The sequence below is a fragment of the Oncorhynchus mykiss genome, chromosome 25, assembly GCF_057628025.1.
Source record: "Oncorhynchus mykiss isolate SJ-2025 chromosome 25, ASM5762802v1, whole genome shotgun sequence".
Classification (NCBI taxonomy): Eukaryota; Metazoa; Chordata; class Actinopteri; order Salmoniformes; family Salmonidae; genus Oncorhynchus; species Oncorhynchus mykiss.
Window position 1 is genome coordinate 13,783,489 of NC_143046.1, and position 16,249 is coordinate 13,799,737.

The 16,249-nt window shown below is 39.6% G+C and overlaps 1 protein-coding gene across 1 annotated transcript; it reads right to left on the bottom strand.

Moving 5' to 3' along the window:
* Nucleotides 1-1,194: 1,194 nt before the first annotated feature.
* On the bottom strand, nt 1,195-10,365 carry LOC110504616 (interleukin-12 subunit beta). The gene is made up of 8 exons (XM_021583375.3): nt 10,254-10,365; nt 9,941-10,055; nt 7,299-7,619; nt 7,074-7,176; nt 4,999-5,246; nt 3,475-3,644; nt 3,081-3,190; nt 1,195-2,690 (listed from the first exon to the last, which is right to left on the bottom strand). The coding sequence occupies exons 1-8, from the start codon at nt 10,272-10,274 to the stop codon at nt 2,621-2,623; spliced, it is 1,158 nt and encodes a 385-aa protein (XP_021439050.3). The 5' UTR covers nt 10,275-10,365; the 3' UTR covers nt 1,195-2,620.
* Nucleotides 10,366-16,249: the final 5,884 nt, after the last annotated feature.

Sequence of the window (16,249 nt, forward strand, 5' to 3'; positions counted from 1 at the left end):
CCAGAAATGTTGTTTTATTATTGATGAATATTGAACTGAATGACCTCTGAAGGTACATTTTAAGGTCTCCCAAACAATAAGGGGATTTGCTGAATCTATATTATACTGGAATAATTCAGGTATAAATTATTTTGTTTTAGTTCAAAATAAATTGTCCTTCAGTAAACTGTGATTACATTTCCAATATCCCCGTCCACATGGAAATCTATAAGTTATGTGAATGTCAATTAGATGATGATCCAATCGTATTGTCTCCTATTCAAACTTTTATAATCTTTGATGCAAGCGAGAAAGAGACAAGAAAGTAGTCAAGACGACCAGCTTGATTAAGTCTCCTCCATGTATATCTCACTAGGTCGGGGTTTTTTAGTCTCCAAATATCCACTATTTCTAATGTGTCCATAATATTTGTGATTTCCTTAAGGGCACGGTGATGATAGTTTGTAGAGTGATTACCTTAAGGGCACAGTGATGATAGTTTGTAGAGTGATTTCCTTAAGGGCACAGTGATGATCGTTTGTAGAGTGATTTCCTTAAGGGCACAGTGATGATAGTTTGTAGAGTGATTACCTTAAGGGCACAGTGATGATAGTTTGTAGAGTGATTACCTTAAGGGCACGGTGATGATAGTTTGTAGAGTGATTACCTTAAGGGCACGGTGATGATAGTTTGTAGAGTGATTACCTTAAGGGCACGGTGATGATAGTTTGTAGAGTGATTACCTAACGGTCCATTGATGTACTTAACACTGTGTTATAGTCTCCTGCCATAATGATTTAATCATTTGTTGCCTGTAAGTTCAATAAATTGGTCTAAATGTTTTCAAAGAAGTATGGACCATATAGATGAATGAGTCAGTGCACCTCATGCAGTCTTGCAAAATAACTTCCATCCCTGCAACCTCACAACCCTAAGTTGGATAAATAGAGAGAAAAGCAACAGTCACCGTGATCAAGAACCCTCAAGTGTCACGCCATTGGTCTGAGCCTTCCAACCAGTTTCCTGGACATCCTGTTGTGGTTTGTCAGAGACAAAGGAAGTGTATTAGAGTAGGTATTTATATTGCATTTAACAATGAGATTAGTCCTACATTACTTCCTTTTCATTGATGCTTGATTTCAAGTTGTTATTTTTTTATCCTGAAAGTCATTAAAGATTGTGAGCACAGAGTAGTGGAAAGAACTCTAACACATCTACTGTAAGTGCAGGTCTGTACTTTTATTTTGATTTATAGTATTAAAGTCACAAAAATATCATTTCAGTTTATCTTAGTGCATGTCTCTATGAGATAAAAAGCAACATTAATAAATAAATAATCATAAATATTACTAAATACATTTCATAACAAGTATAAAGATTGTAAAAGTGAAATTTGTGTCAGTAAATGATCTTGGCAACAAAGTCACCTTTGTCATAATGGATGTTTTAGAGTGTAAATGAAGTCACCTTTGTCATAATGGATGTTTTAGAGTGTCAATTAAGTCACCTTTGTCATAGTGGATGTTTTAGAGTGTCAATTAAGTCACCTTTGTCATAATGGATGTTTTAGAGTATCAATTAAGTCACCTTTGTCCTAGTGGATGTTTTAGAGTATCAATTAAGTCACCTTTGTCATAGTGGATGTTTTAGAGTGTCAATGAAGTTACCTTTGTCATAGTGGATGTTTTAGAGTGTCAATTAAGTCACCTTTGTCATAATGGATGTTTTAGAGTATCAATTAAGTCACTTTTGTCATAGTGGGTGTTTTAGAGTGTCAATTAAGTCACCTTTGTCATAGTGGATGTTTTAGAGTATCAATTAAGTCACCTTTGTCATAGTGGATGTTTTAGAGTGTCAATTAAGTCACCTTTGTCATAATGGATGTTTTAGAGTGTCAATTAAGTCACCTTTGTCATAATGGATGTTTTAGAGTGTCAATTAAGTCACCTTTGTCATAATGGATGTTTTAGAGTGTAAATGAAGTCACCTTTGTCATAGTGGATGTTTTAGAGTGTCAATTAAGTCACCTTTGTCATAATGGATGTTTTAGAGTGTCAATTAAGTCACCTTTGTCATAGTGGATGTTTTAGAGTGTCAATTAAGTCACCTTTGTCATAGTGGATGTTTTAGAGTGTAAATGAAGTCACCTTTGTCATAGTGGATGTTTTAGAGTGTAAATGAAGTCACCTTTGTCATAATGGATGTTTTAGAGTGTAAATTAAGTCACCTTTGTCATAATGGATGTTTTAGAGTATCAATTAAGTCACCTTTGTCATAGTGGATGTTTTAGAGTGTCAATTAAGTCACCTTTGTCATAATGGATATTTTAGAGTGTAAATGAAGTCACCTTTGTCATAATGGATGTTTTAGAGTGTAAATGAAGTCACCTTTGTCATAATGGATGTTTTAGAGTGTAAATTAAGTCACCTTTGTCATAATGGATGTTTTAGAGTGTAAATTAAGTCACCTTTGTCATAATGGAGTATCAAATAAGTCATCTTTGTCATAGTGGATGTTTTAGAGTGTCAATTAAGTCACCTTTGTCATAGTGGATGTTTTAGAGTGTAAATGCCTACAAACTAGAGTGAATGAATAGGTTAATATTTGATGGCATACCATTTGATGGTATGGTAAAGATATACTATTGAGACACGTTCTTCTTCTTCTTCTGCTTTTCCCGCCTCCCCCTCTTGTTTCCCTTGTTGTTGAGTCTGAAAAATCACATCACATTGTAAAACGTGTTGTTCTGCAACGTCTTCTCAGAAATTAAATTCTTGAATTGATAAAGGCGTATTTTCCAATTTCAATCCACTTACTGAATGGAAAACCAAATTGAACCTAACCCTGGTAGTGTAGATGTAGCTCAATGTCTCTGTAATGAAACAGCAGGGTTTTTAACCCTCTACTTGGGTAGCTGTTTCACTATTTTGTTGTAGCCCTGAACTAGCACACCTGATTCAGTACTATTCAAGGGCTTGATGATTGGTTGACAGATTTAATCAGGTGTGTTAACTCTTCAATAGTTCAACTACATGGAACAGCTGGGGGTCCTCGAGGAGAGGTTCTGCTGAATACAGTAGACTAGAGAGTGTGGTACTGACCTGTACTCTGTCCAGTCGCTCCAGGGGGAGTCACAGAGGGCATCCTGGGCCCTGACACACACCGTCACCTTGGCCTTGACTGACCACTGGCTGCTCTCTGTGGTATGAACCTGGGGGAACACAGAGGTTTAATTCATTAAGCACCAAATGGAGGAAAATGGCCTGACGCATGGACTACATGAACTTGTCCAATAAGAAATGCTCCTTTTCGTTGCAAAACGTTTTTCTAAGGTGTGCTCTAATGAATTGAACCAGGGACCTGAGTGACCACGTCTATTAGTTGAAGAGTATGAGCCTATTAATACACGGGCTGGATCTCTTGGTGCAATGGCCCTCAAAAAGCTCCGGAGACAAGGGTTAGTAGGATGTACAGTATGTAGACAGTAGTCCTCACCTCTGTGTAGGGAGAATCACACGTGCACCCATTCTTGCACTTTCTGCCTTCGATCTCTTTGACCTGGAAGGAGAGGGGGAAGTAGGAGATGGGTCTGTTCCAGGAGACAGGATAGCTCCACTCTATAGTACTGCTGTTCACCTTCTTAATGGATACATTGTCTGGCTTCACTGGAGAGAGGGAGAGAGAGCATGTGCGCGATTGAGAGAGAGAGAGAGAGAGGGAGGGTGAGGGAAGGAAGGAGAGGGAGAGAGGTGGGATAGATAATATTACCATAACTTCTACTAACACTGCACTATCAAACTAACTTTCAGTAGCACGTAAACCAACAAACTCTCAGCATATAATCTTCTGATAGGCCTACGTATATGTGCAATATATTTGTATACTGATCAAAAATATGAACGCAACATGCAACAATTTCCAAGATTTTGCTGAGTAACAATTCATATAAGGAAATCAGTCAATGGCAATAAATGTATTAGGCCCTAATCACAATCCAGGCCCATCCACGTGGTTTGCAGTTGTGAGGTAGGTTTGACGTACTGCCAAATTCTCTACTACGACGGTGGAGGCAGCTAGATAAATGAACATTACATTTTCTGGCAAGAGCGCTTGTGGACATTCCGGCAGGCAGCATGCCAATTGCACACTTCCTCAAAACCTGAGACATCTGTGGCGTTGTGTTGTGTGAAAAAACAGCATATTTTAGAGTGGCCTTTTATAGTCCCCAGCACAAGGTGCACCTGTGTAATGCTCATGCTGTTTAATAAGCTTCCTGATATGCCACACCTGTCAGGTGGATGGATTATTTTGGCGAAGGACAAATGCTCACCAGTAGGGATGTAAACAAATTTGTGAACAGAATTTGAGAGAAATATGCTTTTTGTGCATCTGGAAAATTTCAGGGATTTTTACACTTCACATGTTGCGTTTATATTTTTATTCAGTGTATATAGAGGCGGTGACGAAGACTTTAGTAGTGCGTCTCTGCACTAGTGCTCTACAAACTCCTGCCATTTTAGAGAGCTTTGTTTCTGCATTCTAAATGTTTGCTACGGGATAGACAGGTTTACCAGCTCCAAAGCTTTTTATTTTCAGAGACCACTTACATTGTGAAGTTTGTAAATATAATTGTTTTATTAGTTGGTAAATATAGTGAAGTGCACACCTAGACCATTATTGTCACCTTTAAGTAGCCTAAAATACAACTTGTGCACCTGATCCTGCCAGCCTCTTGCAGCATGTCTGCCCTTATGACTGTAACAAGGACCCTTTTAACACTCACCTATGTCTGATAAGTAGAAGTGTTGTGTGTGTGTGTCTCTCTCTCTGTGTGTGTCCTCACCTATGTCTGATAAGTAGAAGTGTTGTGTGTGTGTGTGTGTGTGTGTGTGTGTGTGTGTGTGTGTGTGTGTGTGTGTGTGTGTGTGTGTGTGTGTGTGTGTGTGTGTGTGTGTGTGTGTGTGTGTGTGTGTGTGTGTGTGTGTGTGTGTGTGTGTGTGTGTGTGTGCGTGTCCTCACCTATCTCTGATATGTAGAAGCATTTGGAGTATTCCTCCAGCAGGTAGTTAGTCCTCATGTAGATGGTCAGGGTGATCCGGTCAGTCTCCTCAGCATAGGGACAATACTGTCTGTCCACACAGGACACCCCCAGTCCACTACTGTTCACAGAACACATGATGTCACTCTGGCCAGACGAAGAGGAACATGTCCACTGCTGTCCACTGGCGTCCACAGAACAGCTGATGTTCTCCGCATCAGACAGGCCACTATAGAAAAGCCAAGAAATGGATGAATAAAAGTAGAGTAACATTGCAGTAGTCTATTCAGTAATATTTGACATTGCAGTAGTCCATTCAGTAATATTTCATTTGAAGTCAAGTCAATACTGTAAGTTATTATGCACATGTTATAGGCTATACAGCACTATAGCACTATACAATAGTCACATGTTATAGACTATACAGCACTATAGCACTATACAATAGTCACATGTTATAGGCTATACAGCACTATAGCACTATACAATAGTCACATGTTATAGTCTATACAGCACTATAGCACTATACAATAGTCACATGTTATAGTCTATACAGCACTATAGCACTATACAATAGTCACATGTTATAGTCTATACAGCACTATAGCACTATACAATAGTCACATGTTATAGTCTATACAGCACTATAGCACTATACAACAGTCAGACCCATAGAATGTTTACACTCTTAGAAAAAAGGGTTCCAAACGGGTTCTGTGAGGAGGAAGAGGGTTCTACCAAGAACCACTTCAATCAGAAGAACCCTTTTTGGAAGACAGGAGTTCTTTGTAAGACAAAGTGTTCTACCTAGACCATTTAACATCCTAAAAAACATTTTTGTAAGAAAGGATTTCTTGATGATTCTTCAGAAGGCAAGAATGATTCTACATAGAACCATATATAATATTTCCCAGCATGCTCTCTTGCAGGGAGAGAATTATTAATATTTTTTTGTATTTGACACCCTTTTCTCCTCAATTTCGATCTTGTCTCATCGCCGCAAGTCCCCAACGGGCTCGGGAGATGACAGTCGAGTCATGCGTCCTCCGAAACATGAAGCATCAAACCAAGCTTCCTAACAGCCACCCGCTTAACCCGGAAGCTGCACCAATGTGTCGGAGGAAACACAGTTCAACTGTGGCCAAACTCTCGGCCAAACTCTCCCCAAACCCAGACGACGCTGGGCTGATTGTGCACCGCTTTATGTGACTCCCGATCACGGCGGGCCGTGTTACAGCCCGGGATCAAACGTGGGTCTGTGGTGACGCCTCTAGCTCTGCGATGCAGTGCCTTAGACCGCTGCGGTACTCAGGAGGCTGCAGGGAGATTTGCTTAATTGTTTGTTTTACTGATATATCTGTGTTTTTGCATGTTCTATACATTGATTGATTGATTAATTTTATGCTACATAAAGATAAATAACATACAGTTTTATAAACGTATCCAATCTGTTAGTAATTGGATTTATTGCACCTGTTACTGAGATGGTTGTTCCAGTATAGATGATTGAGCTAAACTCAGAATTCAATCTTCTCTACCCTGGCAGTTATTCTGAATGCAGGTCGCAAGTGATAACATATTCCACTTGTTGGATATTCTAGCTCTGGCTGGATTTCAATAAGAGTTTAAAGTCAATAAGACTTTGCAAGCCAGCATAATGTGATTTGCAGTCCTGATGTGGCCTGTGAACCAGGAGCTTCCAAACACCACTTTGTTAGGCTATAACTAGGCGATCAAAGACAGGCCTTATGATATATGTAATTTAATAATGGTGGAACCATTCATAAAGGGTTCTAGGAAGAACCCTTCATAGATAAAAGGGTTATCGGTAGAACACATTACAGAAGGTTCTTGGCAGAACCCTTCAGAGGGTTCTAGGTAGAACCATGGTATATTATACAGGGGATTCTCTACATAGAGGGTTTTAGATAGAAACCTCTGCAAAGGGTTCTATCCAGAACCAAAAATGGTTCAAATGGAAGAACCCTGCATGGTTCTACTTCTACTTTCCAATAGTGTAGTAGTAATACATAGAAAAGGTTGGTGGTGATAGTACCGTGCCACTTTGACAAACATAACAGTCCCAAAACGTGTAGGGGTGAATTTCCAGGAGCAGTGGAACTCTCCTTGGTAGTTCCGTGTTGAACATTTCATAAAGCCTTAGAACAGAAACAAACAAACAGAAGAGAGACAGAAGATGTCATGTTAGAATTGGATAATGAATGGGAAAAACAATATTTTACTTGATTTCGGATTACAGACAGACAGACATCCTGTATACCTGTTCTGGTGGATCCTTCTAGAATGCGTTTCTCTTCGTCCAAGTGTTTGACCAGCACCGTAGTGTTCTTCAGGAGGGTTTTATCCAGGCTGTGACATGTAAATATCCCCCCTCCAGTTCTCTCTTCCAGGTTGACAAGGAAGCTGTTCCCCTTCTTCTTCTCCTCTTCATCCATCATCCATATGATCTCCTCATCCTCCTCTCCATCTCTCCGCCACACCCAGTCATTGTCTCTCCTCCAACCCTCCTCCTCTCGGTTGAAGGAACCCAGGCAGGTTAGAGGATGCTGAACCAGTGAGCCGTCTACGTTCACCACAACAACTGGTGACAACACACACTTCAATCAACACCAACATATAGAGTCAGGTCAAACATTATTGCCACGCTTGATAAAGATGAGCAAAAAATACTGTTTAAAATATATCATAAAAATACTGTTTAAAATATATCATAAAAATACTGTTTAAAATATATCATAAAAATACTGTATAAAATATATCATAAAAATACTGAACTATATTGTATGCTCAAATTATTTTGAGAATCATATTAATTTATACTAATACAATTGCTCAGAGATCTTGTGTAACAAGCATCATTTTTTTTTATTTTTAAGATTGTTAAAAATGATTGGGAACCCTGTTGTCAATACCTTTCAATACCTCCCCTTTCAAGGATAATGGCACTGAGCCTCTTTCTAAATTGACCACAAAATCAAGACTTTGCAATGGCCTTCTCAGTCTTCTGACTTGAACCCCGTCAGAAACCTGTGGTTTGAATTGAAGAGGCCAGCCCATAAGAGCAGACAAAGGATATCAAGGATCTGGACATGTTCTGTATGGAGGAATGGAAAGGTCTAGAATCCTTTCTAATGTGTTTTCCAATCTCAAAACATTTTAGAAAAAAGCTCAGTGCCCGTTAGTTATGCTGCTAAAAACACTGGTGCCAATAATTTTGATCGATAGCTTTTTGAGAGAAAAAAATCATATTTGTTGAACAAAATCTCTTTCTCTGACTAATTGTATTGGTATAAAATAATATAATTATTCCATCTGTTTTGAGCGTACAAGATACAGTAGTTCAGCATTTGTATTATGTATTTTATACATTCTTTTTTGCTCAACTTTTTCAAGGGTGCCAATAATTTGGGATCTGACTGTAGCTCATCAACACAAACATATAAAGCACCTCAACTGTATATAGCCTTATAATGAACTGACATACACATAGCTTTACACTCTGGACTGGGAAAACAAAAATAGAACTACAGTAAGTTATCTTTATAGACAGTGCCTTTAGAAGTATTAATTACCCCTTGACTTTTTCCACATTTTGTTGTGTTACAGTCTGAATTTAAAACGGATTAAATTGAGATTTTGTGTAACTGGCCTACACACAATACCCTATAATATAAAAGTAGAATTTTGTTTTTAGAACATTTTACAACTGAATTAAAATTGAAAAGCTGAAATGTCTTGGGTCAGTAAGTATTCAATCCCTTTGTTATGGCAAGCCTAAATAAAGAAACGGAAGTGAGCTAAGTACAGGCAAAATACTAGCGGAAAACCTGATTCATTCTGCTTTTCAAAAGACACTGGGTGACAAATTGACCTTTCAGCAGGAGTTGCTTACCAAGATTATATTGAATGTTCCTGAGTGGCCTAGTTACAGTTTTGAATTAAATCGGCTTGAAAATCTATGGAAAGACTTGAAAATGGCTGTCTAACAGTGATCAACAACCAACTTGACAGAGCTTGAAGAATTCTTTAAAGGATAATGTGCAAGTATTGTACAATCCAGGTGTGCAAAACTCTTAGAGACTTACCCAGAAAAACTCTTAGAGACTTACCTAGAAAAACTCACAGCTCTTAGAGACTTACCTAGAAAAACTCGTAGAGACTTACCCAGAAAAACTCTTAGAGACTTACCTAGAAAAACTCTTAGAGACTTACCTAGAAAAACTCCTAGAGATTTACCTAGAAAAACTCTTAGAGACTTACCTAGAAAAACTCTTAGAGACTTACCCAGAAAAACTCTTAGAGACTTACCTAGAAAAACTCCTAGAGATTTACCTAGAAAAACTCTTAGAGACTTACCTAGAAAAACTCTTAGAGACTTACCTAGAAAAACTCTTAGAGACTTACCCAGAAAAACTCTTAGAGACTTACCTAGAAAAACTCTTAGAGACTTACCTAGAAAAACTCTTAGAGACTTACCTAGAAAAACTCTTAGAGACTTACCTAGAAAAACTCTTAGAGACTTACCTAGAAAAACTCTTAGAGACTTACCTAGAAAAACTCTTAGAGACTTACCTAGAAAAACTCTTAGAGACTTACCTAGAAAAACTCTTAGAGACTTACCTAGAAAAACTCACAGCTGTAATCCTTTCCAAAGGTGATTATAACAAGTATTGACTCAAGGTGTGAATACTCATGTATAATATGTGGTATTGTGTGTGGAATCAGTCAAGGGGTATGAATACTTTCTGAAAGCACTATACCAGAGTGGAAGCACATATACGCTGCTTAATAATGAGATGACAACATACTGACAAGTGTACAGGCAGACATTATTGTGACAAACTACTGATCTAACAGATGACAGTAATATACATGTACTGATCAGAGATGATGATTTCCTACCGTTGGGTAGAAGATTCCAGCTGCTCTGAGTGAACTTGGGGCGTTGGCTTTGTGCCTGGTGTAGGATTAGAATGCCTAGTAAAGTAGGCAGGATTCTTAGTAAAGTAAACCTCATCTATGTGGGAGACAGAGTATGAGGCAGGGAGAGAGAGAGAGAGAATCATGTTTAGTCAAATCAATTTAAATATAAAAATCTAAGATTCTACCCATGCAATTGTTCATAATGAATAGAATATGATGTACAAAATGAATAATTGATCTGCATAATAAATTCATAGGCCAACAAGTTAATTTAAACGTAAATTGTTCATACCTTTAGACAGCAATCAAACATCTTCTGATCAACACGTCCTCTGAATAACGCTGAAGTCTAAACAGTGGCTTTTTAATATGTGTCAATGCCGATGACATTTAGCATCCAATAGAATTCCCCCGTTGAGAAAAGTACAGACAGACAGAACGAGGAACTCAACCACTTTCTAGTCGAACCTAAATAAGGCATGGTCATAGAGGACTGTTCAGGCATGGCCTAGCTTTATTTTTCTTACTTCCATATGCTGCGTACACATCCCAAGACTTTCATGTATTCTTTGAAAGGTTGTTATTAGTTGCCAACAGTATTTCTTAGTATAATCTGGATCTTGTAGCCTCAACCATCCCCTTTCAAAATCAATCTCTTCACTTTGATTGCAGTCATTATCCTTCTTATCCATAACGTTATAAATGTAAACATGGTATGTAATTGCACAGTAAACGGCAGTGAAATGAAAATGGTTTCATATAAGCCTTTACTAGTTTTATGTTACTATTCTGTAATACTTCGGCAATGGGGTACAGATGATGTGACCGAGTAGGGACTGAGGAAGTGATGTAACGCAGGTGAGCGAGAAACACTTCCTTCTTTTGCTTTCACTTCCTTTGAGACGTGTTTGTCTGTGATGATGGACCTTTGCAGGTATGTGAAAGGTAGTGAGGTAATGAGGTAATGTAGCTAACATTGGAATTCCCTGACAGTGTGCAGTACAGTTTTAGACCTACGAATTAGTCAAGTGAATTGCTGTCTTTTCAGTGTAGTGACATAAATGCACCGGTTTTATGGAAAAGATTGGTAAGTTGTCATATACTGTCAACATAGTATGTAATGATCACTCAATTAAAACGCTAATAAATTAGTTAGAATGTAGAATCTGTAATAGAACACTCAATTCCATGGTGAACCATTGTGATGTCAGTGTCAGGTAGAGCTGAGAAGGACAGCCGTTCTGCAGTGGTCAGTCAGTGTCAGGTAGAGCTTAGTAGGACAGCAGTTCTGCAGTGGTCAGTCAGTGTCAGGTACAGCTGAGAAGGACAGCAGTTCTGCAGTGGTCAGTCAGTGTCAGGTAGAGCTGAGAAGGACAGCAGTTCTGTAGTGGTCAGTCAGTGTCAGGTAGAGCTGAGAAGGACAGCAGTTCTGCAGTGGTCAGTCAGTGTCAGGTACAGCTGAGAAGGACAGCAGTTCTGCAGTGGTCAGTCAGTGTCAGGTACAGCTGAGTAGGACAGCAGTTCTACAGTGGTCAGTCAGTGTCAGGTAGAGCTGAGTAGGACAGCAGTTATGCAGGGTCAGTCAGTGTCAGGTAGAGCTGAGAAGGACAGCAGTTCTGCAGGGGTCAGTCAGTGTCAGGTAGAGCTGAGAAGGACAGCAGTTCTGCAGTGGTCAGTCAGTGTCAGGTAGAGCTGAGAAGGACAGCAGTTCTGCAGTGGTCAGTCAGTGTCAGGTAGAGCTGAGTAGGACAGCAGTTCTGCAGGGGTCAGTCAGTGTCAGGTAGAGCTGAGTAGGAAAGCAGTTCTGCAGGGGTCAGTCAGTGTCAGGTAGAGCTGAGTAGGACAGCAGTTCTGCAGTGGTCAGTCAGTGTCAGGTACAGCTGAGTAGGACAGCAGTTCTGCAGGGGTCAGTCAGTATCAGGTAGAGCTGAGTAGGACAGCAGTTCTGCAGGGGTCAGTCAGTGTCAGGTAGAGCTGAGTAGGACAGCAGTTCTGCAGTGGTCAGTCAGTGTCAGGTAGAGCTGAGTAGGACAGCAGTTCTGCAGGGGTCAGTCAGTGTCAGGTAGAGCTGAGTAGGACAGCAGTTCTGCAGGGGTCAGTCAGTGTCAGGTAGAGCTGAGTAGGACAGCAGTTCTGCAGTGGTCAGTCAGTGTCAGGTAGAGCTGAGTAGGACAGCAGTTCTGCAGGGGTCAGTCAGTGTCAGGTAGAGCTGAGTAGGACAGCAGTTCTGCAGTGGTCAGTCAGTGTCAGGTAGAGCTGAGTAGGACAGCAGTTCTGCAGTGGTCAGTCAGTGTCAGGTACAGCTGAGTAGGACAGCAGTTCTGCAGTGGTCAGTCAGTGTCAGGTAGAGCTGAGAAGGACAGCAGTTCTGCAGTGGTCAGTCAGTGTCAGGTACAGCTGAGAAGGACAGCAGTTCTGCAGTGGTCAGTCAGTGTCAGGTAGAGCTGAGAAGGACAGCAGTTCTGCAGTGGTCAGTCAGTGTCAGTTAGAGCTGAGTAGGACAGCAGTTCTACAGGGGTCAGTCAGTGTCAGGTAGAGCTGAGTAGTGGTCAGTCAGTGTCAGGTAGAGCTGAGTAGGGGTCAGTCAGTGTCAGGTAGAGCTGAGTAGGGGTCAGTCAGTGTCAGGTAGAGCTGAGTAGGGGTCAGTCAGTGTCAGGTAGAGCTGAGTAGTGGTCAATCAGTGTCCGGTTAGAGCTGAGTAGGGGTCAGTCAGTGTCAGGTAGAGCTGAGTAGGGGTCAGTCAGTGTCAGGTAGAGCTGAGTAGGGGTCATTCAGTGTCAGGTAGAGCTGAGTAGGGGTCAGTCAGTGTCAGGTAGAGCTGAGTAGGGGTCAGTCAGTGTCAGTTAGAGCTGAGTAGGACAGCAGTTCTACAGGGGTCAGTCAGTGTCAGGTAGAGCTGAGTAGGGGTCAGTCAGTGTCAGGTAGAGCTGAGTAGGGGTCAGTCAGTGTCAGGTAGAGCTGAGTAGGGGTCAGTCAGTGTCAGGTAGAGCTGAGTAGGGGTCAGTCAGTGTCAAGTAGAGCTGAGTAGGGGTCAGTCGGTGTCAGGTAGAGCTGAGTAGGGGTCAGTCAGTGAGCCAAAATGAATCTAAAGAAAGGAGCTGTTTTACAGTTTTTTTCAATTGCTAAAAAGCATTGGTCAACTGAAGCCACTTTTTCAAAACCCTTCACACAGTCTGCATTACCAACATGCATATTGGCCAAACAGTTCATCTCACCTCCAAAACTCACTCAAACCACCAAAAACACTTCACACAGTCTGCATTACCAACATGCATATTGGCCAAACAGTTCATCTCACCTCCAAAACTCACTCAAACCACCAAAAACACTTTACACAGTCTGCATTACCAACATGCATATTGGCCAAACATTTCATCTCACCTCCAAAACTCACTCAAACCACCAAAAACACTTCACACAGTCTGCATTACCAACATGCATATTGGCCAAACAGTTCATCTCACCTCCAAAACTCACTCAAACCACCAAAAACACTTTACACAGTCTGCATTACCAACATGCATATTGGCCAAACAGTTCATCTCACCTTCAAAACTCACTCAAACCACCAAAAACACTTCACACAGTCTGCATTACCAACATGCATATTGGCCAAACAGTTCATCTCACCTCCAAAACTCACTCAAACCACCAAAAACACTTCATACATGTTTCAAAACAAGCTTGTTTGACCATAACACGGGCCACAAATCTCACTCAGAAAGCATACATTGTCTCTCATAACACACTGACCTAAAAAACACTATCAGGGAGCATTACATCAATGATGAACTAAATAAATCAGTATTTCATTATATAAAAATAATAACAACTTTTCACTTTATTGACTGTACTAAAGTAGATGTAACAAGAATTAACCAGAACTGCAGCAATTTGCTTCAATAGGATTTTTTTTCTAAATCTTTGCATATAGTAATTTACTTGTGAAAAATAAAAAGTTGCAACAAAAAGATCATTCCTGAAATTCCAGGGCTGCAATAAAAATGACAAAAAAACCATTGACAACATGTGTAGTATAACACTCATACTGTACAGTACTGTGAGGGTTATAGTTCTCATCAACATGTATAGTATAACACTCATACTGTACAGTACTGTGAGGGTTATAGTTCTCATCAACATGTATAGTATAACACTCATACTGTACAGTACTGTGAGGGTTATAGTTCTCATCAACATGTATAATATAACACTCATACTGTACAGTACTGTGAGGGTTATAGTTCTCATCAACATGTATAATATAACACTCATACTGTACAGTACTGTGAGGGTTCTAGTTCTCATCAACATGTATAGTATAACAATCATACTGTACAGTACTGTGAGGGTTATAGTTCTCATCAACATGTATAGTATAACACTCATACTGTACAGTACTGTGAGGGTTCTAGTTCTCATCAACATGTATAATATAACACTCATACTGTACAGTACTGTGAGGGTTATAGTTCGCATCAACATGTATAATATGATCACTCATACTGTACAGTACTGTGAGGGTTATAGTTCTCATCAACATGTATAGTATAACACTCATACTGTACAGTACTGTGAGGGTTCTAGTTCTCATCAACATGTATAATATAACACTCATACTGTACAGTACTGTGAGGGTTCTAGTTCTCATCAACATGTATAATATAATCACTCAAACTGCACAGTACTGTGAGGGTTATAGTTCTCATCAACATGTATAATATAACACTCATACTGTACAGTACTGTGAGGGTTATAGTTCTCATCAACATGTATAATATAACACTCATACTGTACAGTACTGTGAGGGTTATAGTTCTCATCAACATGTATAGTATAACACTCATACTGTACAGTACTGTGAGGGTTATAGTTCTCATCAACATGTATAGTATAACACTCATACTGTACAGTACTGTGAGGGTTCTAGTTCTCATCAACTCATCAACATGTATAATATGATCACTCATACTGTACAGTACTGTGAGGGTTCTAGTTCTCATCAACATGTATAATATGATCACTCATACTGTACAGTACTGTGAGGGTTCTAGTTCTCATCAACTCATCAACATGTATAATATGATCACTCATACTGTACAGTACTGTGAGGGTTATAGTTCTCATCAACATGTATAGTATAACACTCATACTGTACAGTACTGTGAGGGTTATAGTTCTAATCAACATGTATAATATGATCACTCATACTGTACAGTACTGTGAGGGTTATAATTCTCATCAATATGTATAATATAATCACTCATACTGTACAGTACTGTGAGGGTTCTAGTTCTCATCAACATGTATAATATGATCACTCATACTGTACAGTACTGTGAGGGTTATAGTTCTCATCAATATGTATAATATAATCACTCATACTGTACAGTACTGTGAGGGTTCTAGTTCTCATCAACATGTATAATATGATCACTCATACTGTACAGTACTGTGAGGGTTATAATTCTCATCAATATGTATAGTATAACACTCATACTGTGCAGTACTGTGAGGGTTCTAGTTCTCTTCAACATGTATAGTATAACACTCATACTGTACAGGACTGTGAGGGTTATAGTTCTCATCAACTCATCAACATGTGTAGTATAACACTCATACTGTGCAGTACTGTGAGGATTCTAGTTCTCCCTTTCTCCTGCATTTATCCACACGTTCCCATCAACATCACATCTCATGTCTTCTCTGGTGATACATCTTGTTAAGTATCTTCTGGGATGTCTAATCCAACCCTGCCACTCTTTTTCCCCCACCAACCTGTCTTCCTTGATCCAAGTTTCCAAACTAAATCATTCCCGAAGCTGTCCTTTATTTGTCTGTTTGGTAACGAGACTAAAAACAGGACACCTGGGTAGGCTTTCAGCTGAAATTGCATTCAGCTGTGTTTAGAATGATTCAATATTCTGCTGAGATTTTCTTTTAGTTTCAGTCTGGTTACTGCAGAAATGCACAACATTTGCCATCATTCTGTTTTGAATGTGTTTAACAGTTTTGTAAACAGTGTGTTAGCATTTGAAAACGTGCTGCAAAAATATAATTTAGCAGGTGATGGAGTATGAATGAGAAAAGAGTTTATGGATTTTGGAGAATGTGGTCATTGAATGCATTTTGTGTGAAAGCAATGAAAAATGATTCACAGTTTGGTTCACATACACTGTTTCGCTGACTGTGTGAAGAGTTTTGACAATGTGACTTCAGTTTTGACCAACGCATGTTAGCAATTGGAAACAACTGTAAATTATCTGGACTTTGACAGTGTCTACCATC